The sequence below is a fragment of the Streptopelia decaocto genome (genome assembly GCF_964273445.1).
Source record: "Streptopelia decaocto genome assembly, chromosome: 1".
Classification (NCBI taxonomy): domain Eukaryota; kingdom Metazoa; phylum Chordata; class Aves; order Columbiformes; family Columbidae; genus Streptopelia; species Streptopelia decaocto.
This window is the reverse complement of record NC_138663.1, coordinates 14,422,335-14,448,643: the sequence shown is the minus strand read 5'-3', so window position 1 is coordinate 14,448,643 and position 26,309 is coordinate 14,422,335. Positions and strand designations below refer to the sequence as shown.

The following is a 26,309-nucleotide window of genomic DNA, read 5'->3' as shown; positions in this document are numbered from 1 at the left end:
GGACAGTCTGGCAGGAGCATATGTCCTTGCCCAGCCAGGCTGGAGGCTGCTCAGATGCAAGGGATGAGCTGGATGTGCTGGTGCTCCTGGTTGTAACAAAACCTTCCAGACCAGGTGAGGTTTGGGGTGAGTTATGGGTAAATTATGCTCACGGGTGAGATAGTGCTGTAGCTGTGACCAATAAGAGATTTTCCTTTAGATAAAGACTGGGAGTGGCTGAAAGCTTCTCTTTCTTCCTTGCTTCAGACGCACAGGTCTTGGTCACAGCCTTGGCTCCCTGCAAATGTTCTCAGCAAATCTCTCCCTGCTATTGAAGGCACATGCAAAATATTGAGTGGTTTGTGGTTTTTGCAATACCCCAAGTCTCCCTGTATTGCTGATCAACATCATTAACCTCACTCTTCTACGCAAAGATGAGCCTGAAATGTGCAGGGGAGTTTTGCAAAATACTTTTTGACCTAGATGGGTGGTTCTGAGAAGGCAGGTATCCTGTTTGGACTAAATGTCTATTACACTATTACTGGTGGGTGAAGAAACAGGGGTTTGAGGTCCAAAATGGACCCTTTGAGTCCTGTGTCCTTAAATATAAGTGGTCCAAGGTCTCTGCTGGATTCCCCACCAACAGAGCCTGGATGAGATGGCAGGTCATGACCGTGGGACTTCCCTGTCTTGTCCTACGAGGAAGAGGTTGAAGGTCTTGTGAAAGAGTAAGAAACAAAGGAGAAAGGAGAGAGAGACATAAGACAATGGAGGACGAAGGTGACTAAGGAGGGGCAGGTTAGCTACCTCTACTCTCCCAAGCTTATTTAGGGAAATATCTCTTAGAGTAAAAAAAAATGAAAAGGCATTGCTGGCAACTGGCACGGTGGCACCCTGGCAGAGGCAGCTGGCATCCCCTCCTCCCGCAGCGGAGGGAGCCCATCGCCACTTTCCTCTGCCACCTTCTTTCTTCTAAAATAAGAGGGTTTGTTATGTCTGGCAGTCCCCCCAAACTAACTGGTTGACTTTCTGTGGATGATGGGCAGAGGGGGCATGAGCCAAAGTGCTTTTGCTCAGCTGAAGCCCCTCTGGCACGGCCTGGCCGTGCTGGCAAGCTCTCGGTGGAGGGAAGCAGGAGCACACAAGGGAGAACATGTCCCGTTGGCAGCAGTTTCACCAGCGAGCCCGCACAGCTTTTGCCTGCATGAGATTTTGGCATGAGGAAATTATATTACTAGTCTGACACTTTCACAAACATTGAAATTTGTGGAGGAGACACAGATGTTAAAAAACCCCACCAAAACAAATAAATAACCGAAGATGAAAAATAAACAACCCAGCTAAAAATGAAGCCTCGTAACCAGACCGACTCCTCAGCGGCTGCTCTGGGGCTCGGTTTCCACAGTGGTGGCCCAGGACACCCACCAGACAGAGCGATGGTGGGAGCTGCCCCTTCCCCAACACGTACACCTTCAGTCCATTTCATCTTTACAGCAGGACCATGTCACTGTGCATTTCTCCGTCCAAGCAAACGAGGGACGTGGCCTTGCTCCACCCCTAGCGAGGCACAACCCAGTAAGACAGGAAACTGCAGCAAAGTTTTGGTGGCGGCGGTGAGCTCTGTCTGGGTGCAGAGCCAGCGGAAGAAGCAGGTTGGGCAGATGGCGAGGGTGCCCCTTGGGCCACCATTTGTGGGCTCTCCTTCAGCTGGGTGGGAGATGGGCCAGTGAAGCAGCCTGCATGGACACAGGGCAGCTGTGTGGTGCTGTCCATGTGGCTTGCGCCTCCATGGAGGGAACCTTTCCCTCTGGCACTGAAACCAATCCAGGAGGGAGCCCCTGGACCATGCCAGTTTTACACTTTGAAAATGCTGGCAGGTAGGGTCTCCTTCCTGATTACACTGTGTTACAACTGCTCATCTCTGGGCATTGGTTGGGATCCAGCAGCAGCATGGTGGATGCTTTAAACACTGGTAGATTTGCTCCTATCTCCTGATGCTGTGGTCCCTCTGCCAGCCCTGCTTTGTTAAAAATGTATGTTTTAATGAATTATTCTACTTGCCAGTGTTCAGCTACTCATTCTCCTTGTGGTCCCCGCTGGGTTTGCTCCTCTTGCTGAGATGAAGGGCCTGGGCACACACATTCTCAGGGGGCTGAAGCCCCCTCCTACAGACCTGCCGTTCCCCAGGACTCACACACTGATCTCCCTAAACTCCAGGGACCACCTCTAGAGGTGTGTGTGTATCTTTCTGAAGGTGGTAGAGAACACTTAAGTAAAAATCTCACTTTTTCCCAACAGTAAATGCAGGTGCAGCAGAGGCAGGACTATGGCTGAGGCAGGGACATGGACAGAGGGGCAGGGGCTAGGGCAGAGGGGTAGGGGTGAAAGGAGAGGGACTGGGACAGGTGCACAAGTGCTGAGATGGAAGGACAAGGACAGACTGAGCAAAAGGACAGGAGGGACAGAGCAGGGCAAGAGAGGGATGGGGCAAAAGGATGGACAGAGGGACAGAAACACGGAGACGAGGGCTGGGACCAAGGGACAGGGGCGTGGAAGCAAGGAGGGAGCAGAGGCAGGGACTCAGGTGTCAGGGTGGTGACCAGGGTTAGGGACAGGGGCCGGGGCAGTGGCAGGGTCTGGAACCCAGGAGTAGAGACGGGGGCAGAAGCTGGGGCGGGGACGCAGGAGCAGGGGCAGGGACCCGGAGGCAGACAAAGGCTGGGCAGCAAAGCTCACCTCGCAGCTCGAGTCCCCGCAGCGGCAGCACCGCACACGGGCGCGCAAAGCGAGGAGCGGGAGGAGCGGGCGGCGGCGGCGCGGGAGGCGGAGGAGGAGGAGGGGAGGGACCTTCCCCTCCCTCCCACCCCGACACCGGGGGAAATAAATTATTCCCAGCCCTCACACTCCCAGCTCCGTGCCCCGCACCCCGGCAGCGGCAGGCGGGGACGGCGCAGCCTTCGGCGGACACGAAGGGGCCGCCCCTGCCCGCACCGCGCTCGGCTCCGCGCCCGCCTTCCCCCGAACTCCCGCGGGCCGCGGCGGGGGGCAGCGCCCGCCCCGTCCCGCGCGAAGCGGAGCGGCGCGGCGGCCCCGCCGTGCCCTGGATGCCCCAGCGGCGCCGGCGGCAGCATCATGGAGCGGCGGCGGGGCGTCCCCGGGGGCTGGCCCTGCCTGCTGGCCGCCCTGGGTGCCCTGCTGGCGGCGGGCCGGGCGGCAGCCCCCCGCGCCCGCTTCTCGCCCTTCTTCTTCCTCTGCACCCACCACGGCGAGTTGGAGGGCGACGGCGAGCAGGGCGAGGTGCTCATCGCCCTCCACATCGCGGGCAGTCCCGCAGCCTACGTGCCCGGCCAGGAGTACCACGGTAGGTGCTGGCGCCCGCCGTGCCCGGCGCTGCGCGTCCCCCGGCGGCAGGCAGGCGGGCGGGCGGGGAGGGAGGCCGCGGGGAGGCCCCGGACAGCGGAGCGGCACCCCGGCTCCGCGGGCGCGTAGGGGAGGGCGGAGGCGGGCGCACTGGACGGGGAAACGTGCGGCTGTGTGCCGTGCCCCGGGTCAGCCCCGACGAGGGGCTCCTCTGGCTCCCCCGCCGTGCGGGACCGTCTTCACCTGCCCGGGTGCAGGGACCGCCGCCACTACTTCCCCTGTCGCAGCACAGCTTCGCCCTGTCCCGGCATGGGTCCTGCAAGGCGCAGCCCAGAGCCAGAGGAAATTCCCAGTCCCCTCTCCCTAAGCGAGCCGGGGCCGGATCCAGAACCTCCTAAGTTGCTGGAAGTCCGTCCCTTTCCCACTTCAGTGGCTTTGGGTCGCGGCATGCACGGAGCGCATCGCCCCTTCCCCGGCGACTGTGCGGTGCCGCAGTTGCGTCTGCTACGCATGGGTCACCACAACGTGTCCCCGGCACGGACCCCGCAGCGCAGCTTTGGCCAAGGCAGCCGCCCCGTCACTCCCCGCGAAGGGGATGCGGGAGAGAACGGTGGGTCAGGCACTCACAGGTGGCTTCGAAGACGGAATTTCGTGCCCAGAAATAATAAGCCACCTGCTTTTTGTAAACACTCAGGCCGAGGGTGTTTTCAGGTTTCAAGGGTGAATTAAATTGCGTGGGCAGAGTTGTTGACTCAAGTGGGGTCTTTACTTTGTTGATGTGCTGGGTGAGGGGCACAGCCCGGGGCTGCCCGCAGCCCCGCAGGCAGGTACACTGCTTCCCGCCGTGGAAAACTGCTTTCGGCTGCACAGTGCCTCTGTAAACCAGCAACCGTGTTGTTCAACAGCCTTATCACTATTTCTCTGTATAGAAAACTTTACATGTGTGAAACATTTTTTAATTCATAACCGTGGAAGACCGCTTAAAGGTGTATTCACTAATCCTTCTCTCTTTGTGTCTGACTGAGATTTTGCCATGCTACATAACAGCTAACTCTGCAATAGGCATTGAAAAGTCAGAAAATTTTAGAATAAATATTTATTTTAAAACACCTTGCTCAGAAACAGATACTGTGCAATGGTCCCTGCCCAAAGATGAAGCTAAACTTCTGACTTTTAAATTCTGAGCTGGAATATATTAGTTTTAGGTAAATCACAGAATCTTTGAGTCGTGTGAGTATTCTGATTGAATCCTTAATTGTAAAGACAGAAATCCTGAACACATGAAATATTCATTTCCACAAGATCTAAGGGGTCCTGAAGTTCTTGTCTTTGTATAACCTTTAACGATACAGTTTTACCAAATTCATATGAAAGTTTTGCTTTTAAAATATTCATGGCCTTTTTAACAAACCATATATGGAAATTATATGGCTTCATCAGGTTCATTTTTTCCTTAGAGCCCGATAATACACACTCAGATCGTTTAAATTGCATTCAACCTACTGAACCACAAATGCTCAGAGGAAAAAAAAAAGAAGCTGGGGTTTCCATCCTGCACAAAATTAAATGCTATGTTTTTAAAAATATGGTTCAGGTGCTTCAATAACATAATTGCTCCCTTTCCAGCCTGCAGCCGGTGTTTAAGCCCCGTTGCTGGGTAGGGGAGAGGGGTGTGAGGGGGGCTGCGGGCAGGGCTGCCCCGGCCCTGCGGGGTGAGGAGTAGGAACGGGTGTTTCTCCGGGGATGTTCTTCTGTCTCTCGCCCTCCAAAAGTGGTTTCTGAATTTTAAAACGGGCAGAGAGACGCCCCAGATGCGCGCCAGGCTGTTCAGGTAACCACGGGTGGATTTTCCGTCGCTGTTTTGCATTTGACAGAGCAAAACGCGGCGGCTTTGAATGTACCTCCGTGCCTCGGCTTTTAACCCATCCGCTCTCACGGGGCGCCCGGAGGTTTTTTGCGCGGCCGCTGCTGCCCTAGCGCCCCGGCTGCGCGCCGCTGCCCCGGCCCTGCGCGCCCCCGCGCAGCCGCTGCGCGCCGCGGAGTAGCTCAGCAGCTCAGCGCTTCTCCCCGCGGCCAAGCCTGCGCGGGTGCGCAGCGACAGCTCGGCCGGGGCGCCGATAGGTGCTGGCAGCTGCATCCTCCCCGGGGGCTCTGTCATCCCGCTGCCCCGCTGAAATTCTGAGCGTGGTTGCGCCTTTCCGTCGGAAAGCGGGCAGGTGGGCGCTGCGCTGCCCTCGGCGTCAGCGCTGCCAGAGGCCAACATCTGCCCCGGGGCTGCACCCTCAGCGTGCCAGGGGATCTTTTAAAGACATTCTGTTAGCATTCACAGGATCATGCTAATTCTTATGAACACAGAAAAAAGTCCACAGATTGAACTTGAAAACTAATTGATTTACACGGTACAAGGTGTAGGTACACCCCGGTGTGAGGCAGCCTCATATCTAATTTCTATCTTGCAATGGTAATTTTTCTCAATTTTGTGCCTTGATTAAACACTTACCTGTGCCAAAACAAGGCAAGAAGCACTGCCTGTTTGCTATGCACGGCACTGCAGATATATCCTTGAGTTAAGCACACTTAAATATATCTCATTTGAATATTTTTAAATATAACAATTGTCGATGTTAAATATAGCACAAGAAAAAACCCAAAGTGTACAATCTGAAGAAATAGTTTGAAGCAATCTGGGCTTTTATATAGTGTCATTTAATGTTACTGAAAAAAGCTGGTCTGCACCATTTGAACATTTATCATTTAAAAATCAAACTTTGAAGGTGGTCTTGTGGAGACATAGAGGTAGAGTTCTGAGATGCAGTAAAGAAGCACAAGAAAAAGGGAGATTTGCATATGTACAGTGCAAATTCACCTGCTCAGAGAGGAGATTAAAATACGGTGCTCCAACTCTTCCCAAGTCCCAGTGAGGCCCCACTTTACACTTACTGCCCCTGCGTTCAACAGGGACAGGTGACAGCAGCGTGCAAGAGCATCAAGTGCAAAGAGGCGTGAATTGGATGAAACCAAGGGCTGGATGAGAAAAAAAATCTGCTTTAGAAAAATCAGCCAACAACTTTCTGTTAATTTGTCTAGGTACTTTGCCACCAGTGGAGCTGTGACATCGGCTCTCGTCCGTGTGCCCAACTGTCCCTTGTGCTGCCCCACACCCCAGGAGAGGAACAGTATCCAGTGCAAAAGACACTTGCTGGGAAACAGACAAGCACAGGAGCTTCTGCAAAGGGCTTTTCTGACACACTGACCCTGGCACCTAATTTCCCCATGCCTCTGAATTTCATAAGTAAAATGAAGGCAATACTATTCCCTGCTTTGCATAGCTGAATTAGATACTTTGGGATTTAGCACTTCTGCCCTAACCCTTAAAAATACTCCAGATTTGGCCCTACTCCTGCAATCAGTAAATATTTTAAAAAGCATTCACTGACTGAATAGGATCAGACCCATGCTGCATATAAATATGCTCTTTTTATATACAGGACTGACTTGATAAATTGGTAAACAACGTTATTTCCTTTGGCAGACTTTTATTTCAAATTTAATTAAGTCCTTGAGCTGGCAAAGCACTTAAGCACTTGCTCAAATGCAAACTGACACAATGTGCACTGGTTTAATGTAGGCACCTGCTCAGCTTCTTCCAGCCAAGTGATGGTTGCGTGTTTGGAGACCGACATCAGGGTCTCCTTGGCTTGCGTGTAGCTTTGCTGTTAGATAGCAATGATCCTGTTTTGTTTTCCTCCTGGGCTTTCCACTGTAATCTGCAGAGCAGAAAATAATTTCTTCAGGAAAAAAAAAAAAATCAGCAACAGTATGTATTGAATTTTTTAATGCAAGTTCTTTTGGGTTTATTTCCAATCTGTGGTCAGTTTTGATTAGCCATGTCAACTCGCCTTCGGTGCTGAGAGCATGTGCCATCATTTATGGGCATGTAAGTATGCTAGAAATTTTTAAAGAAAAAATTATAAGCTTGGCTGAACATTGAGTCTTCATGGCTCTTAATCACAAGAACCTAAAAATGAACAGTCAGATTTGTAGTGTTTAAAAAATACAGGTTACCTTTACACCATATTTTTGCTTATCCCTTACTTTTTTTTTTTTCTGTCACTGTGAACAGTGCCTTTTTCCCACGGTTTCAAATTTAGGTATTTTAGGAACAACTTCGAACTGTTTTCTCATGATTAATGTTAAAACTCGTAATTCTGCCCTTAAAATAGTTTTCTTCAATGAGACTTGGGTTTCTATTTCACTCTCCATTGTTCCTTTTTCTTTTTTTCCAGAACAGATTAACCTTCAGTCCCCACATGTTATCAGTTTCCATCAATGACTGTTACTATTCTTAGCTGTACTGTATATTGTCTGGAATTGTTGCTTTGGTAGGTTGTAAAGAGAATTAAAAGAAGTTTTCAACTATTTTAAGTAGTAGTTATGCACTCTTTCAGCACTGATAAAAAGTTGTTTAAAGTCTGGCCAATTCCACCTTTTTATTAACTGCTCTATTTAAGAAATACAGATTGACTTAGTATCTGTTCTTGTTAGGGTTACTTATATTTTTGGTTTGGTTTGATCTGGTGGTTGTTTTCATTGTAAATTCTTATTATTCACATTATTAAAAAATAAAAATAAGATGTTTGAATCCAAAGTGAGGGAGGGGAAGAGAAAATAATTTGAGAGTAAGTAGTGATGCTGCTTAAGCTATAAACAGGATTATAAGTGAGCTGAAGAAACTCAGTTACAGATACTTTCTCTACCAGTTATGCCTAAGCATAGAAAACTTTTTGTGAGTCAGTAGAGGTAAGGAATGTGCAGAAGGTGATGTTAATGATGGTGTATTGCTAGCAGAAGAGCAATTTTTAGTCTGTGTTTTCCAGCATCAGCCTGAGAAGCAGATCAGCTGCTTGAGTCTTTTGCAGAGTGTTCTCTCAAACACTTTCATCTCATCCACTTACACTCTCCTCTGATCTTTGGATAAATGGAGACTCCCATCATTTTTTTTGTTTTAAATTAAGAAGTGTGTAGAAATTTTTGGTCGTGGGAGTCCAGTCAGCTCCAGGGATTATTCTAGAACTCTTCAGGGGCACTTAAAAAGCATGAGGCTGGCAATAGGTAGCAATGGAGAGGAAATTATTAATAATGGGGAAAACCCTTGGTCTTCAAGTATCTTCTTTCCTCTGAGGTCTTTAACAATATCCTACAGCTGCATAAGGGTTTTGTAGCACAAAAAAAAATCATCTGGGGTCAACATTTACTAAAAATGGCCTCATCCACCAAAACCAGAAGAACGGACCATGTCTGTGCTCTGTTGTATTTATGATTTTCTTGCATAAACTAAACTTTGCAAAAGCAAGGCTGATTTCTGAATACTGTGACCTTTTCTTTAGATGGTCTCTTTGAATTTGTCAGGTCTGAGACTTACTTTGTGTGCTTTTGAGTGAACATGCATTTCTAAATCTTGATGCTGGCCAATGGATTTTCTGTATTTCTGAAGCTCTTTCCTGGTCCCAGAGTTCATGTGGTGTGTGACTGCAAATTTTAAAAACTTGTGCTTTTAAGATCTCTTGACCAGGAACTGATGAAGGATACCAGCCTTAAGAGAAAAAGGTAGGCAAGGTCACAGCTGCAGCCTCTTACAAACCGTGTTTCACTAGGGAAGATGTTAAATTTTAATGGGCTCAGCTGTCATTGCTCTAATTCGTGGGCCAAGTAAATGGTCAGCAGATGGCTCAGCCATAGCTGTGGTCAGGCATGGGATTGGTGAAAGGAGGTAGAAGGTCCACAAAGGCCTAAATGAATCTTTCTTGCAAATTTGCAGAAGATATGTAATCTCTGGTTAAATCCTTTCTCTTCCCATCAGGGGGCTGCTCCCCCCTGCATAGGAGACTTGATTGCCCCAAATAACAGAAATCAAAGTCAGCACGGCATGCTGGCGTGACCCACATTTGTCAGGTGACATCTGACTCTAGGACAGAAACGGTATTGTTGGTATTATGTAGGGCCGGCTATGCTGGGCTTGTCTGTATACATTAAAAAAATGATCTCTGCCTCACTGAGTTCACCGTCCGAGGCCAGAGCTCAGTGTGAGAGCTGGCGGGTGTGCACGGACCTTCCCCATAGCCCATCAACCAGCAGTGAAGTCAAGGAAGAAAAGAAGCCTATGAATGGTGAAAGGATGCAAAAATACTGTTTCAGTGGGGATATTGCACATACTTTCTGCTTTCTGAGTTTAAAAGATGCTTTTTTAACATGTGTAATTCATCTGCAGAATTCATTGCTAAAATCAGTCCCTAGTAGAAATTAAAAATAATTTTTTTTTCTTATAAATAATTAATAGTTATAATTAGATATAAATAAGTAAGTATAAAACAAGATATAAACTTTGTACACTTCAAGACCCAAGGTGACTAGTAGATGATTTATAAGTAGGTTACTGTGCCTTGGTGGCATGTGGTACGTTTCTGCAATGTTTCCCACATTGATTATTCCACCAAACCCCTGTTGGTTCATTAGGTAGAACAGGGCGAGACTGTCAGACCAGCGGCATTTCTCATTTTCCGTATTGTTCCCTTGATCTGGATTTTTCAAGGCCACTGCTTTTGAAATACTGTAGCACTTTGCTATAGTACAGTATTGCAGCATTTGCATATTGACTGGCTGAAGCATGATTTACAATCTGATAATAGTCGTGGTGATACAACTGATGGATTCAGACGCAACCTTTATTTGCTTTGTGTGTCTCATGCCCTACAGCTGTGGTTTAGATTTGTCATGAGTGTTTGCTGCATGAAGAGGGAAGGAAACGGCACTGTCTTACCTCTGAGAATAAGCAACCTTTCATACCAGCCCTTGTTATGAGAATTTCAATAGTCTCTGATGAAAGGTTCAGTCTTTTTAACATGCTTCCTTTCTTTGTATTAACATTTCCTGCCTTTTCATTGGGCATAAAAGGTGCACAGAGTGCAAATGTGTGTCTGGAATATTTGTGTAATTCCCACTTTTGCCCCCTCCAAGTTGTGACTAGCCTCTGAGATAAACATAGGACAAACTCTGACAGTGCAACTTTTAACATCTGTCAAAGCCCAAGAACAAATTGCTTGTGGAAAAGACCTTCCCAGTTTGTCAGACGATGCCTTCTTGTTAGGCGGGTGGTCTTCCTCGGTTCCCCTTCCCCTCGAGTCCATCCTGGGAAATGAAAGTCACAGCCCGTGTCACGCAGTTTGCACAGGGTGGGCTGGGCTGTGCTGATGGAGGAAGAGACGCCTCTGGTCCATGGTCATGGGACATTCTCACAGGTCTTTCCTGGTGCTCAGATGCCTTCCACTGATGACACCCTGTTTACTCTTTTCCTGAAGGGAAGAGCAGGGTCATGGAGGGTTTTTTTTTTGTTTTGTTTGGTGTTTTTTTTTTTTTGTGTGTGTGTTTTTTTTTTTTTTCACTTTGTTTTGTTTTAATTTATCTCTCACTAGGCATTTGCCTTAAATAAGGCAATGTCAGAGGGTCGTATGTCTTGCTCGAAGGAGAACCAGGGTTTGCGAGGGCATTAGGTTTTGTGCCCATATATTCTGTAGTTCAGCACCAGGCATTACTCTGTCCCTCTGCATCTGGAGGGGTCCTGGCTGGGGCTGGAGATGGCACCTGATGGCCAGGCATGGGGCCACAAGATCCCTGCCAGCAGCTCCTGAAACCGTCTGGAGCAGCTGATGCCTGTGGGCACCACAATGTTTCCTGGGCAGCTGGGTTCAGCTTGGCTTCAGACAGAGCTGTCTCTGGGCTCATTCTTTTTCTCACCAGTCACAGCATCACCTGTGTCGCTCCAGACTTCCTTTGGTGTAGCTGATGGTTATTCACCCTCAGCCTGCTGCTGTCAGCATGGCTTTATGTTTGGGGAGACTGGCTGGTGTTTGTGTTTTTTGCGCGCTGGTAGTGGTCTCCACAAGGCTATTGGGACCCTCCGTTCCTCTCCCTCTATCCCAGTGGAATCCTTGGGCTTCCCAGGGAATCAGGACATCCTTGACTGTAGTGTTTTCTAGCCAACTGTTGTAGGTAATGTCTGTTATGTGAACATCCCAGTCGAGAAATGAGGACGTGTCTGAGGAGACTGGACATGAGTGGTCTGTTAAAGTTGCAGGGGAGCAGATGAGGAGTTCAGACACTTTCCCAAAAGCCTTTATTGCAAAGTAGAGGCTGTTTTTCACCAGTCTTTGTAAAGTCCTTCTTGCTATATTTCTTCATCCTGAGAACAAAACAGAGGAGACTGTTCCTTGCTTCTCTCTAGGCACTTTGATATTAATATTGGTGGTGAGAGCTTCACAAGCGTCTCCTTGAGGGGTGAAATTAATGGCGTTTTCCCAGCCCGTGTCTGTTGAAGTTAAACCTGCAAGAGCCCTGACTGACAGCAGGTGACAGATCCATCTCCCTTCAGGTGCAAGCTTTACCCTACAATACCCTAAGCTTAAAAACCAAAACCAAAACCCCTTCTTTCAGACTTCTACCTTAACATTCTTCATAAAATTATGTGTGCTGCAGGTTTCTGTCTGAAACGTGCAAGTGCTTCAGTGATGTGTCCAGGTGCTGTCCCAGTTTCCCATGCCCTGTGGTGACAAACACCACGGAGTGTATCCAGCCATGCAGTGGGACCAGTACTCCCTGCAGACCCTCTCTGGGGGGATGCCTTGCTCACTCCCCAGAAGGGAGATGTGCCTGCCTGTGGGACAACCTGTCCCCACCTCCTTGCTGAAGAACAAGGTGCCATCAGATGGATGGTGGTCCCACATGCCTCCAGCCCTGTCCCTCCTCCCCTCCTTCTCTGTGCCTGCCCAGAGGAGGGAACAGCTCCAGGGACTGTTCAGAGTATTTGAGATGCCAAGAGTAAAGTTTGATGGATGAGAAGTCTTATTAATAAGCCCAGCCTTTTGGGTGTAGAGGATCAGTAGGTGTTGGAAATACTTGCGAAACAGTGTGTAAAATTATTGCTGTGTCTCTTGCTGAGATGGAAGCTCTAGGACATGCAAATGTGCAGGCTGGTTGCTGGTTTCTCTCTCTGGTTTTGCAAGATATAATATGGGGGGAACTGGCAGTGCACTTGCTCTTCTTCAGCAGGGTAAGCAGTTTAATCAGAGATGGGGCTGAAAATCTGTGTGTGTTCCCTGAATGGCATCTACTCAGATGTACACGTGATTGTATTAATAGCTGCTCATTTTCCACAGGAGACAAGGCTCCACACATCAGGCTGAGAAGATCGAGTTATAAACCAGACCGAGAAAAAATGCTGGGAGCTCTTACATGAGGCTTAGCAAAGCTATGATTTGTTCAGATTAGCCATTTATTTATTCCTCCCAGTGTCTGCTTGGATAGTTTTGTAAATAAGTGTGTATGACCTGACAGAGCTGAAAGGCAAGAAGAGGGTCTGCCTGCCAACCCCAGCTCTGGCTGCAGCTGCTGCAGCGCGTCTCCTGTCCAGCTCACCGTTCCTTGCTGCCATGGTTGCTCAGACACTGGCACCCCATCCTTTGTCCCCTGCCAGCTCCTGGCCGTTGTGTGGCTCTACACAGAGTGGCCTTCCTGGTGAAAAACTCGCAGCATAAGGGACCTCACGATTTATGTCTTTCCACCCCCTTGATGTCATTTTTGAGAGTGCAGTTAGAGGATCAAAAGTTGGCAAAGAAGCAAAACCCCAGTTTGTACAGTGAAATCCATCAAGCAAGCTCTATGTTATGCATAGGTGTGCTTCTGGGAGCAAGAGCTGTTTTCTCCTCTTCGTCCTGCCACATTACATCTGCAGGTGGTTCCAGGCCTTCCCCAGCTTGGGTTTGAATGGATTTGCATGTTGGTTGTCCATGGGTAGTGTATGCAGGATGTTCCCTGGGAAAGTATGGGGAGACTATGAAAGCTGATGGTCTGTCCATGTGCTGTGCACGTTGCAGCAGAGAGGGAAGGAAAATGGAAAAGAGAGAGCACACAACACTCGCTGGCCAGAAAACTTAGAGAAATCCGGGAATATGCTTCTCTGTGTGGCTGAGAAATACTCTGTGGTCATGATATTCAACACTTCTGGTAGAATATTCATAAATGAGTTAGCAAGGACACAGAAAATAATTTTCCTGTGTATGTTGCCCATGCTCTTGCAGATGAATTCTTCATGGGAGAGCTGGGTCTGCCCATGCAGGTCCTGCAGCGGGGCAGCTCTTCCCACACCAGAAATGAAAGCAGTAAGTAGATGATTGTCCTTTTTAACATCTGAAAACAGCAGCACGACCCTCTGTGGCCTCTCTTCGTGTCAGGCCCTGGGATGTGAGAAGTCATTCATCACATCATGGGGCTTGGCAAGGTCTCTGCCGTTTGCCTTCCACTTTTCCCACTGCTTTCCAGGACAATACAATAGATAGGAAAGAACAAGAAATACAGATAATATTTATCTTTCTGGCTAAACAAGCTGTGGCTTCCAGGCCACAATAGCCTTCCAGTGTTCCCATCTCGTGGGGGAAATGCACTGCTAGGAAAAAACAACCCTCCTTCCAGAATTAGACACATTCATCTGGGCACTGGATGAAATGATTATCAATCCCGAGAACTGCAGAGAGAAACAAACCAGCACAACTGACTGAGGCAAAGACCCAGGCTTAACGAAGCAGTCTCATTTGTGGGGATACCAGGCAGCAAAACTAATGGGTCAGCACTAGAACATGTTGGGAAAAAAAAGTTCCTAGTACATTTGAAAGAAGGGATCTCTGGTTAAACTCCAGAATTAAACGTTTTTGTAGAGCAGTTCTTCCGACTCTGGCCCCAAAAGACTGTAGCCTTTAGAACCTCATTCTGGCTAGTACAAAGACCAAAAACCTCTGTCAAATGTTTTTATGATTTCCAATTATTATAGTTGATTTGCTGATGGCTGATACCCCGTCAAATGGGTTTGTGAGGTGATAGTGTTCTTGCATGAGACACAGGACTCAAGAGTTGATTGATCTGGAATTGGCATGTTTGTAGTGAATTAATTTAAAATCTGGTTTTGTGAAGGATAAAAACCGATAACATCTTTGAGAAGAGTCTGGTAAATATTTTAATGGAAAATGTGGGGAAATATAATACGGATATTTTCATTTAAAAGTTTTGGGTTCTGTTTTGGAAAAGTATCTTAATTGTGAAACTGACTGAAAAAGAAAAAACAAGAAGTTAGCTGCATAATCAGAGAATGAAACGAGACTTTTCTGCTTGAACAAAATCCTTTATCTAATTTTGTTGGGTTCATTGAAGATTTTCATACTGACCTAACTGATATTTTAATTTATTTTTTTTTGTGCTAACCCCCCCAGTACTTCTCTTTTTATGTTAACCCACGCTGATCTCTTTTTCTTTCTTTTTCTTTTCATTTTGGTCACTGAACCAAAAATCGAACAGTTCTACTTCTGACAAGTTGACCATTTAATTTCCGGCCACTGAACAGATCTGATTCAGAGAAGTAACCCTCACCACTCTCCTCACATTTGTTCCCAAAATAAATTACGGAATAATAATTTGGTCTTTAAGTCACCAAAGTGCAGCTGGTAGCAATACTGACATTTCCAATGTAACAAACTCGTTTTTTCTATAATGATACCTGCGGTTCCTATGTGGCTTCTGATGTATATATTGACCACATTTTCCTTTACATCTAGTCATTGTTCAGTTTTCTTTTTCCGCAGAAATCTTTTCCCTGATTCAGTGTTCAGTAAAAAAAGCTTTGAGGAGATCTGTCACTTGGCTCCTTCTGGATGTCCACAGTTAAAGGAAATTTCTGCTTCCAAATTTGAAAACCTGTTGTAGTGCATCTATAGGATTTGGATTCATTTAACTAGATAAATAGGCCTTCATGTCTTTAAAATTATCTTTTTTTTTTTTTTTTCAAGCAATAATATTTATAGTGCTGTCCACCTCAAACAGAAGTGAAATGCTCGGAGCAGAAGTGGAAACTGGCTTTGAGAGATGCAGGTTTGTTTGGCTCAGGGAAATGATCCCCTTTGTTCTTCACTGCCCTGCTTTTCCTTCAACCTATAGTGGATGCATTTATGGAGTATAATGGAGTTAGAGCAGAGCTGTGCTGTTTGCAGGATCTGCAGCGTGCGGGTTTGGCCGGGGCTGGCAGCACCGGTCCCTCCCCAGCCTCAGGCAGCCGGGATTACTCCAGTGAGCAGCTGTGGACCTTTTCACTCAAAGAGATGTAAGTTTTGTTTCATCAAGTGGTAGCAGATGTTAGGGAGCTTTCATGCCATTCATCACCGAGGAAAAGCCAGTGCGATGGCATCTGGCTGTTTTCTTAGTACAAATTGTTTTTTTAAACTCTAAACAGTCTTTGAGCAGAGGTGGCTACTCTTCTTTTGGGACCTTGCCCAAAACCCCAATGTCCAACTCCCCCCAAGCCCTTTTTTCCCAATTAGTGAGATTACAGTAGAGAGCCAATTCTCCTGCTATTTGCAACATTTTCCGTTTGAAAACACACATTGTAAAATTAATTGCAGTACAATATTTCTTCTGATTGCACATCACTAACTGCTAAGAAATGCTGCTGAGTGACTTGCACCGTAACTATTAACCTTTCACTTCAGATTTACAAAGCCTCCACTTGTTGCAGTTACCAAATGTTCTCTACATGCAAACAGCCAGAAACAGGAAAGCTTTTTTTTCCTTTTTTTTTTTTTTTCAATTGACATGTTTTCTCTAGACCATATAGATTTTTTACGAGGTGTAGAACTCACACAGACACTAGTAAGTATAGTACCTCAAATCTTTAGACCAGCCAAACCACTGACAAACAAAAATGGCATTTTCTGCCTGACACCTTGAAGCACTTGAGGTTTGAATCCCCATGAAAGAGGCTCCATGACAGCTAAGCCCACAGCTCCTTGGTGCATCGTGCAATATGGGTGGTGAGACAAGACCTTTGGGCAGGGGGATAAGCTTTAACTCTGCTCTCATCTTGAAAATGTTGCTAACTTACTCCTCAAGCCAGACATCTGGATGGCAGTTTCCATCCCTCTTGGGGCAGTGCTGCGTCGTGGCAAGAAAGAACCTGGTGCCCAGGTGCAGAAAGGTGAGATGGAAGGGATGAACATGTGTGAGGGAGCTTATCAGATGCTTCCCCTCTTCTCCACTTTTCCAAAGAGCTGGGCTTAGAGAACGTAACCAGATCAACAACTTCCATCTAGTAGCTCTCCCTCAAAACTGCTAGACAGATATATTAGTAGGAAAAAAAATGCCCAGGTCAAACAATCTGGATAATGTTCCAGCTGCCTGCCAGTTCAGTGCTCATCTCTTCTGCTGAATTTAACATGTGTTTATTATGTTTAGCATGCGGAATGGTTGTAATGAATTTGAATTAGAGGGGAATTATATTTTTTGTGCTTTTGTATATACTCTATACTCTTGTATAAAGAGAGACTGACGTTTTGTAATTAGCTAGACCAGAGTTTTATGGCCTTTTTAGTTTGGGGTTTTACTTGCTGGTACCTTGTATAGGTATTTAACTTTGGGGCAAACCAGGAATGAAGGATAATAACATATCTCTTGTCCTCTATTCTTCTTGAACAATTTGGACATTTTTAAGTATAACGAAAGTATAATAGTAAATTTCTTTTAGTTATACACTTAAGAGAATATTCTGTGGTATCTTTTGTTACTTACCTAGCTGTTTTGTTGCTTCTTGAGCTTTTCTGTTGCAGGCAATCAGAACACTGCTGGGATAAAGAGTTATATGTGTTGAGTGACTAATCATTTAATGTGTTCTTCAGAATCAGAAGAGGTGCTGGAAGAAAATATATGTGAGGTGGCAGAGATATTAATATATATTTCAGGATCCTGGGTATTTATCAGCTATTTATTATGCTTTCTATCTGTGTCATGGCAGGCCTAATGTAATTCCTATCATATGCCAAAAGACAGCCCAACTGTCTGGTGTCTTGAAAATCCCCCTTTAATATCTCCCAAGAGGACCACATTTCTGTGGCTTAGATCTGGCTTAGGTTTCGTATTGGCGAGGGCACCTTTTATGTGGTACATAGGAATTACTGGGAGAATTTCCAGTCCTGCTTAAAGGAAAAAAAAAAAGAGTCCTGTGTTACATTTCAATATAAACTTACTCAAATGTATCCAAAGACTCAGGTTCATTTTTTGCTTTCCAAGAACACAAAGCTATGAAAGAATGCAAACATAATTTAAGTTTTTGTGACTCCTTCACTGTAGGGAATACCTTTTGTTGAATTTGTAGCCTGCAAAACCCTGTGTTATTTAAAAAGCTACCAACTGGAACATTTCCCTGTGAGAAATGGAGGAAGAAAGAAATGTTTCTCCAATTTAAAGCAGGATTTTTACATATTAACTATAAATATCTTGCAACTGTATGATTTGCTTTTAAATAAAATAAAGCTGCTTGCTGTCTCTGCAGAAATGAATTGGGGAAAGGGATTTATCCAGGGTAATTCAGACAGATGAATGGAAAGATATGTCCATCACCACTAACGTGACAGTTATTCCTTCTAAATATAAACTAATATTATATATTAGAGGCTTGATTATACCGTTAAGAAGATTAGTACATTTAAACAGAAAATAAAGGCTTATGTGCCCTAAATGTGAAGCTAAAAGGAGAGGTTTTTATATATGGCAGTATTGCAACATTCAGGACTTCAGAACAAGGTATTTTCCACATGACGATACCTGTAAGGAATAATCACTGCGTGGTGCCCCTGGAAATAGGAGAGAAACCTTAAATCTAATCTTTCAAAGTGGTAGTTTAAACATATGCAGGTATTAATCTTGGCATATTTGGATATTTACTGGAGTTGGCATGATGATTGCATATGATCGTATCCACAAGGGCAGTTCTCTGACTCATCCATTTTCTGTAAATGTTTGAGCAGTCTTTTAATTGCAGAAACTGTGGCACATCTATTAAAAAAGTGACAGAAGGGAAAAACTAGTTGATGATGCTTCTGTGATATTTCTGTGAATCAGATCTATGAATTTAAAATATTTAACATATATTAAAGATTTCAATGTTTTTTAATATTGTGCTTGACTTACACAGTACTGTCTCTAAGGACATAGTAGCTGAATCTTTCCATGGTATTGAATTTATGACATTGAATTTAAGACTTTTGTACTCATGTCATGAACCTTGCTAGGTAGTGTTTAACATGTCTCCTTTTTCATTTTTATTTTTTTGAAATTCTTGTTCTTTATATCCTAGTAGTTGTCTGTGAAAGATTTATAGTGAGGATGGAAGAAGACCTGATCCTTTTACAGTTATCTTCCTGATAGATAACACTCCCTGATTTCTTTTTATGCATCTCTCAAATTAGATATTCTGCACCTTAATCACAACACCATCTTATTTTATCTTTTAAGAGTAAAAGCATTGTGATTATGAGTTAACTTAGAAATATTATAAGATCTTCTGACTCAGGGCTTGTCTTTGTTTCTGACTCAAGTGTTGCTCCCTAGTCGAGTCCTGTCCAGAGAAAAAAGCCCTGTAATTGAATCCAGTGGGGGCTGCAGTGTGAAACTGCTGGTCCGTCCCGAGGCACAGCTGGAACTGGTGTGAACCCACCACCCTGTTCCCTCCATGGGCTGGACATGGGCTGACTCTACTGCAGCCTCCATCCACCCCCGTGGTGCAAGGTACCATGCAGGTGCCAAAAGTGCTGTGCAGGCCAAAATGAAATGCCTGCACTTCAGAGGGGAAATCAAGGAGATATGGACAGCGAGGTATTTTGAGTGCTGCCTTTTCCCCTCATTGGTTTCTCAGGACACCATGTGGAGGGGTGCCACCCCCCCACACACAGCCTTTTTGACAGCACTTGCTCTGGAATATGAGGTCAGGTCTGACCTGGGCTGAGATGCTCTGAATTCGTTGCTATGCTTTCCCAGCTAGCTGGTTGGTGCCATGGGGTAGGGCTGGGTCCCTGCTGGATGCTGCCTGGCCCCTCCTGTCCTTGAGGGACAGGCTGGGGTTGCAGCCTCACCTGTCCCTTCCTTAGGGTAGGTAGCTCAGTGTACAATCTGGCTGTGTATGTTTTGTCATTACCCATTTAAACTCTTCAAACCCATCTTCTCTAAAACACTTAAAAAAAGAACATTCCTCATTTTTACATATCTACAAGAGCTTCCATTGTTTAGACATGTGAACTTTTACTCAGGTTATTAGGACCATTGCAACAGCATGGTAATGTCCATAATATTAAAATGTCCCTCTATGTGTTTATTGCTTCTGTTGCTTTGGTGCTATTTGCATTGGCATAACAAGACTTTGTAGACCAATATGCTAACTATGATGTGGTTACCTTTTACAGGATCACAGAATGGTTGGGGTTGGAAGAGAGCTCTGGAGATCATCTAGTCCAGGGATGTCAAACTCATATTCACCAGAGGCCACATCAGCCTCACAGTTGCCTTCAAAGGGTTGAATGTAGTTTTAGGACTGTATAAATGTAGGAGTACTTACATTGATACAGTCCTAAAATTACATTTGGCCCTTTGAAGGCAGCTGCAAGGCTGATGTGGCCCCCAGTGAGAATGAGTTTGACAACCCTGCTCTAGTCCAACCCCCCTGCTAAAGCAGGTTCACCAGAGCAGATCACACAGGAATGTGTCCAGGCAGGTTTGAATGTCTCCAGAGAAGGAGATTTCACAACCTCTCTGGGCAGCCTGTTCCAGGGCTCTGGCACCCTCAAAGTACAGAAGTTTCTCCTCATATTCAGATGGAACCTCCTGTGCTTCAGTCTGTGCCTGTTTCCCCTCATCCTATCATTGAGCACCACTGAAAGGAGTCTGGTCCCATCCTCTTGACACCCACCCTTGAGATATTTATAAACATTGATGAGATCCCCTCTCAGCCTTCTCTTCTCCAGGCTGAACAGACCCAGCTCTCTCAGTCTCTCCTCATAAGAAAGATGCTCCAGACCACTAATCATCCTCATAGCCCACCGCTGGACTCCCTCCTGTAATGCTCTGTCCTCCTTAAACTGGGGAGCCCAGAACTGGACAGTTCTGTATCCTCATGTTTGCAAATAGATGTATTTGTCCTTGAAGCAGATTTACGTGAACAGGCCCTTTTCTAAGGGACTCTCATCACACTTTTTGTCCTCCTCCTTTTGAATATATTGGTTAACTTCAATCAAACTTGACTTAAGTAAAGCATTTGACACAGTCTCCCAAAGCATCCTTATAGCTAAACTGAGGGAGAGCATCTGGATGATTGGGTAGTGAGGTGCACTGCGAACTGGCTGAAGGAAAGAAGCCAGAGAGTCGTGGTCAATGGGGCAGAGTCCAGTTGGAGGCCTGTATCTAGTGAAGTGCCTCAAGGGTTAGTACTGGGGCCAGTACTATTCAATATATTCAGCAATGATTTGGATAAGGGAATAGAGTGTACTATCAGCAAGTTTGCTGATGACACCAAGCTGGGAGGAGTGTCTGACACGCCAGAGGCTGTGCTGCCATCCAGCGAGACCTGGACAGGCTGGAGAGTTGGGTGGGGAAAAATTTAATGAGACAAGGGCAAGTGTAGAGTCCTGCATCTGGGCAGGAACAACCCCAGGTTGCAGTATAAGTTGGGGAATGACGTATTAGACAGCAGTGTAGGGGAAAGGGACCTGGGGGTCCTGGTGGACAGCAGGATGACCATGAGCCAGCACTGTGCCCTTGTGGCCAGGAAGGCCAATGGCATCCTGGGGTGTATTAGAAGGGGGGTGGTTAGTAGGTCCAGAGAGGTTCTCCTCCCCCTCTACTCTGCCCTGGTGAGACCACACCTGCAATATTGTGTCCAGTTCTTGGCCCCTCAGTTCCAGAAGGACAGGGAACTGCTGGAGAGAGTCCAGTGCAGGGCAACGAAGATGATGAAGGGAGTGGAACATCTCCCTTATGAGGAAAGGCTGAGGGAGCTGGGGCTCTTTAGCTTGGAGGAGACTGGGAGTGACCTTATTAATGTTTACAAATATATAAAGGGTGAGTGTCACGAGGATGGAGCCAGGCTCTTCTCGGTGACAACCAATGGTAGGACAAGGGGTAATGGGTTCAAACTGGAACACAGGAGGTTCCACTTAAATTTGAGAAGAAACTTCTTTTCAGTGAGGGTATCAGAACATTGGAACAGGCTGCCCAGGGAGGTTGTGGGGTCTCCTTCTCTGGAGACACTCAAAACGTGCCTGGACACCTTCTTGTGTAACCTCATCTGGGTGTTCCTGCTCCTCTGGCAGGGGGATTGGACTAGAAGATCTTTTGAGGTCCCTTCCAATCTCTAATATTCTGTGATTCTGTGTGAAACGTAACACATGGCTAAGGACCTCAAAGATGCTAGATACCTGAAAGCTAAATGGAATTTGGTAGCCAGCAGAGGGAAAAGACCCAGGATAATACCTTCACTGGAACTGAAGACAGTCAGGTGAGCTCAGCTATTTATTAACCCCAGAAGAACTCATGCAGATGCCCCAGGCACAGAAGAACCTTGATAAAACTCTGCTATACCCTACAAACACTGCAGGATTCAGCAATGAGGCAATGACCCCACCGAAAACAGCCTTTATTTTCCCACTGAAAATAAAAGCTATTCTACTACAGTGTTCCCTGTCTCCTGTGGATCCCAGCCACGGGGCATTGCGCATCAGGGCCTGGCTGTCCTGCAATATTGGTTCATGTTCAGGATGGCCCAGGGCCTGCTGAGCCATGTGGGCTGGTCCCAGATGAGCAGAAGTTGTCAGCGATGGGGCGAGAGGCCCCCTCTGTTGTGGTGAGCACAGACGAGGGGAAGCAGGGGTCCCCAGGGGGACAGGGGTGCCCCAGCACTGGGCTACCTCTGCTCACACCTTTGCAGCAAAACTTTTAGGAATAGAGATGGGGTTAAGGTTTCTAGTTGTATCTGGGAGATAATTTGTTGTCCTGGACACATAACCAGTTCTTCTGCTGACCATCAAAAGCCAGTGGCTTTTAAGCCAAAGGTTGATGTGGTCCCTGAATTTTTTCTTCAGCTCCTGATTAAAGAAGAGCTTTCTGTAAAGGGCAGGTTCTGCAGCTATGGGGAAAGGAAGTAGTGATCCCAGTGGGAATAAAGTGTCAGAAGAAATAGGATGAAGGCATTAACACAACATCTCCAGGGAGCTATAGGGCCAATCTGCAGTGGCACAAGAGGGGTGGAAGGTGGCTGAGGGCACTTGTTTGTCCCCATGCCTGAAGCCAGCCCTGAGGAAAAGCCCTTCATGGGTACCAGCCACAGCAGAGACGAGTCCAGGGCCAGGTCCAGTGACACGTGGGACTATCAGCCATAAAGAGGTTATTTCTTTGCCTTTTATGGGATTTTTATTGTTGTTAGGAACATTCTCCCTATTAGATCTTAATTTTTCTGCTGTGCTTCACCCAAGTGCATTTAAAAGGTGGTATATTTCTATGTTTTCATTTGTCCTCCGTAGGAAAGACAGGGATTTTAATGTAGTACAGAAAATTAGAAAAGCTCTATTGAAGTAGAGAGTACTTTTTAAAACACAAAGTGATTTATTTGTGACTATAATTGATGATGGTCTTATGAATCCCTTGAGTTAAATAAGGTGAATAATGTAAACAATGTACTTTGTCTCGCTCATTTGCATTCTTGTAAAAACAAGAATAAAACATGTTTGTAAAGTAATCCATTTGAATAAATTTTACAAAACAGAAACACTTTTACTGGAATGGCAATATTTAAATTTTGTGTATCATCCTGGGATCAATTTAAATTTACTTTAATTTTTGCTTGAAATTTTCATTTGGGTCATATTCTGTGCTGGTGGAAATGAGATCATGACTCCAATAGGTGAAATGCCATCAAAGTGCTCTTGATGAGAGGAGAATTTGGCCTTGAATCAAGTCATTATTATATCAGGCAATGTCTAATGAGATTGTAATACAGTATTTTTAGACAAAAACAGTGATACCACAGAAGCATGCCGGCTTAGGTAATATTTAATATTTGAAGTCCAATGCTGATCAAGTCACACTTTCCAGTTTCTCTTCCTGCAATCTGCCTGCCCTCTGCCAACCAGTGGTGTGTGATTAATTGACTGACATGAAGTCTGTTATTTACATTGCAGATATATTGTGAGTAGACTCCAGGTGAAGCTCACAGCATGCTGCATATTTACCACCATATGTTCAGGAGGTTGTGAACAGAAAAAAGTAAGTCTAAAGCCAGAGGAGGTATTAGAGGACACAATAGAAAAGCTAATTATAAAAGCCTTCAAAAGCAGTCCCTGCTTCACCGTTTGATGTCCCAACATGTAATTACAGAGATCTAGGAAATAAGGGAAGATAATAAAAGGAAGATAATAAAGGGAAGACGTAAAAAACAAGGCATGCTAGTTTGTGTGAGAAGAGGAAAACAGAGCTCCCAACCTGTTTCTCCTTTAGCTGTTGGAAAGAAGGGAGGGCTGTGAAAGGGGGGTAGAGGGGGCAGCTGTCCTGGACAGTATAGACAGGGGAGATGTGAGCTCAGGAGGAACAGCCAAACTTTGTCAGGGCATTTTTTCTGGTGAAAACTGGCATTTTACCCTCCAGAGGGGCTTTTGCACCAGGTGGGATGGCCAGGAAGGGAGCGCTGAAATTGGCAGCTGTGTTGTCCCTATTGGCAAGCAATGATTTGTTCCCTTTAAGCAAGGACAGCGTGGGATGAAATCACCCCACAGGATGCCACCCTTATTTTAAAGCCCATTATGGGCTGCCTGTCCAAGTAGAAAATCTCACTCTGCACCCATTACTCTAGCCCAAACAGATGTATGTATTTTCCTTGTTATTTGCATCATTTCTGAATTAGGCTGCTTCTATGAAAATCACAGTGTGTCTTCTGTTGTTTCATAGAGTGTCTGGTAAGAGTAGTTTAGTGAGGGTTATAATTTTTGATAAAACAGAAGAAAAGTATATATCTAAATCTTAGCTTCAAATCTACATGTATATTAAATCAATATTTTTTAGAAAAATAAAGGTGCCCTGCAATTCTGTTAGCTACACGTGCAGTAGGGAGTTGGGGGTCAGGATACACTTCTGGCTGGCTGTCACAGGAAGGTGCAGGCAACGCGGGAGGGTGGAAACGACAGCTCTAATTTTGCTCCAGGGCTGGAGGGAGGATGTCTTCACTTGCACCTCAAAGGGCCTTCCCCAACACATAGCTCAGTTATTTGGATGGTAAGCTGATTAGAGGATTTGAAGGCAATCATCCAAAAAAGGTTGATGCCAGCCTCCAACTGACACATCAACTTATTCTCAATGAGTGCAAAAATGAGATACATTTCAAATTACAGTTTTGTAGAAGTGTTTAAAAATGCCTTCAGAAGGTGCTTCATAGTGAACAGGGTGAGCAGGCAGCATATGGCTCTTTAATGGACCTTTGTGATTCAGCTGATGCTGGAGCCTTGTTGTGTGCCAGAAGGTGCTCGGCGCTGCAGCCCAGCGTGCAGCTGGGCTCGGGGGGCTCAGGGGTCCCCTGGGCTCCCTCTTTTGGGAAGCAAGAGAGGTGTTCACTTGGGAAGAGAAAGCAGAAAAAAAGAATTCCATTGTTTCAAAGAGAGGACAAGTTGGAAAAGGTGCCAAGAAGATCAGACACTTAGAGCATCTACTCATCTACTCCTTGCTTTTCTTTAAAGAAACCCCATAAATTTTGAAGTTAAAAAAAAATCCCAGATTCCTTCCTCAACACTTAATTCTTCAAAAAATTTCAGTTTCTTAGTAGATTTCCACCCTGACTTTGTGCCAATGATTTACACAAGTAACCCTGTGGATTTTACTGGAGCAACTGGAGTTAATAAGGTTGACTTGTGAACAGAAGCCCACAGAACCTAAAACATAAAAATTCCAGTTTTTTTTTCTTTATAATATCTTACTCATCATTACTGGATGATTATGCATATATGACAGTGCTAAGTTAACAGCTGGACTTGATGATCTAAAAGGTCTTTTCCAACCAAAACAATTCTATGATTCTATTTGTCCATGGTACATATTCAGGTTAATGTTTAAGGCATAAAAGTATATTTTCTTATGTTTATAATTTCATCCTGAATGGCAAATTTGCATTGATACAGACTTGCTTAAATGTATCTACTACTGTTGAAATTAATATACACATTATTTTATTTATTGCCCATTGAACTTTAAAAGCATTTTTCAATTGTTAAAAAAGATGTGTGAGAGAAAGCACATAAAATGGTGAAGATTACAAAGAGACAAGCCATAAGGAGAAGGGCTCAAGTTGGCAGCCTGGCATCCTTCAGCCCAGTCAAGGAGGTGGTGGGGTTGGAGACAGAGAGCTCCTTGGCTTAGCACTTGCCTGGTGCTGAGCACTAACATAGTTATCCTTCTCTACTTTAACCCGGCATAAAGCCATTATTCTGTTTCCCTCTCTGTTCCTCCAGGGTTTGCTTTCAGCTTCCAAAATCCCAGACTTGAAGTGCATGGTGATGTGCGCTGCCTCAGGTTTTAAATGCCCATTACATGTGCTGATGTTGTATTCAAAGGTTTCCAGCACATGTAAGTGCGGATGTAGTTAATGGGAATCCTGTTCAAAATATTTGCAAATTTCAGATTGTAGATATTTCTAGATGAAGGCTCAAAAACTTATGGCCCCGAAATTAGCAAACAGTTTACAAAATGTAGTCCCTGATTTCTCCTGCCTTTGCGTATAGCATGCACTGGGAAGATGTTTGTAACAGACTTCTGCTCTTCTTGTATAAAACCGCTTTAAACTGCTGTTGTATTTTGGTCTGAAAATGATTATTGAGTGCACCCTGAACTCAGCTTCCATAAGACCCAGTGTCTTCTATAAAGACAATAATTCTCCATTCACCTCAATGAGATTTTCCAGTGTCTCAGTAGTTTCATATTATTACAAGTCTGTGGAGTCATTTTATAATGTCAAATTTAGCACAGAAAAAGCTACAGTATGTTTAAATTCAGGTGGCTTAGAAACATTACAAAGTCAAATG

At 45.4% G+C, this 26,309-nt stretch overlaps 1 protein-coding gene across 2 annotated transcripts in view; it reads left to right on the top strand.

The window, feature by feature from the left end:
* The first annotated feature begins 2,904 nt into the window (after positions 1-2,904).
* Positions 2,905-26,309, top strand: part of RELN (reelin) — a 287,210-nt gene continuing 263,805 nt past the window's right edge. For both annotated transcript variants that reach the window (XM_082063244.1, XM_082063243.1), the window contains exon 1: positions 2,905-3,340. In XM_082063244.1, the coding sequence (XP_081919370.1) occupies positions 3,112-3,340 (229 nt within the window). In that variant the 5' untranslated portion in view covers positions 2,905-3,111. The remainder of the gene's footprint in view (positions 3,341-26,309) is intronic.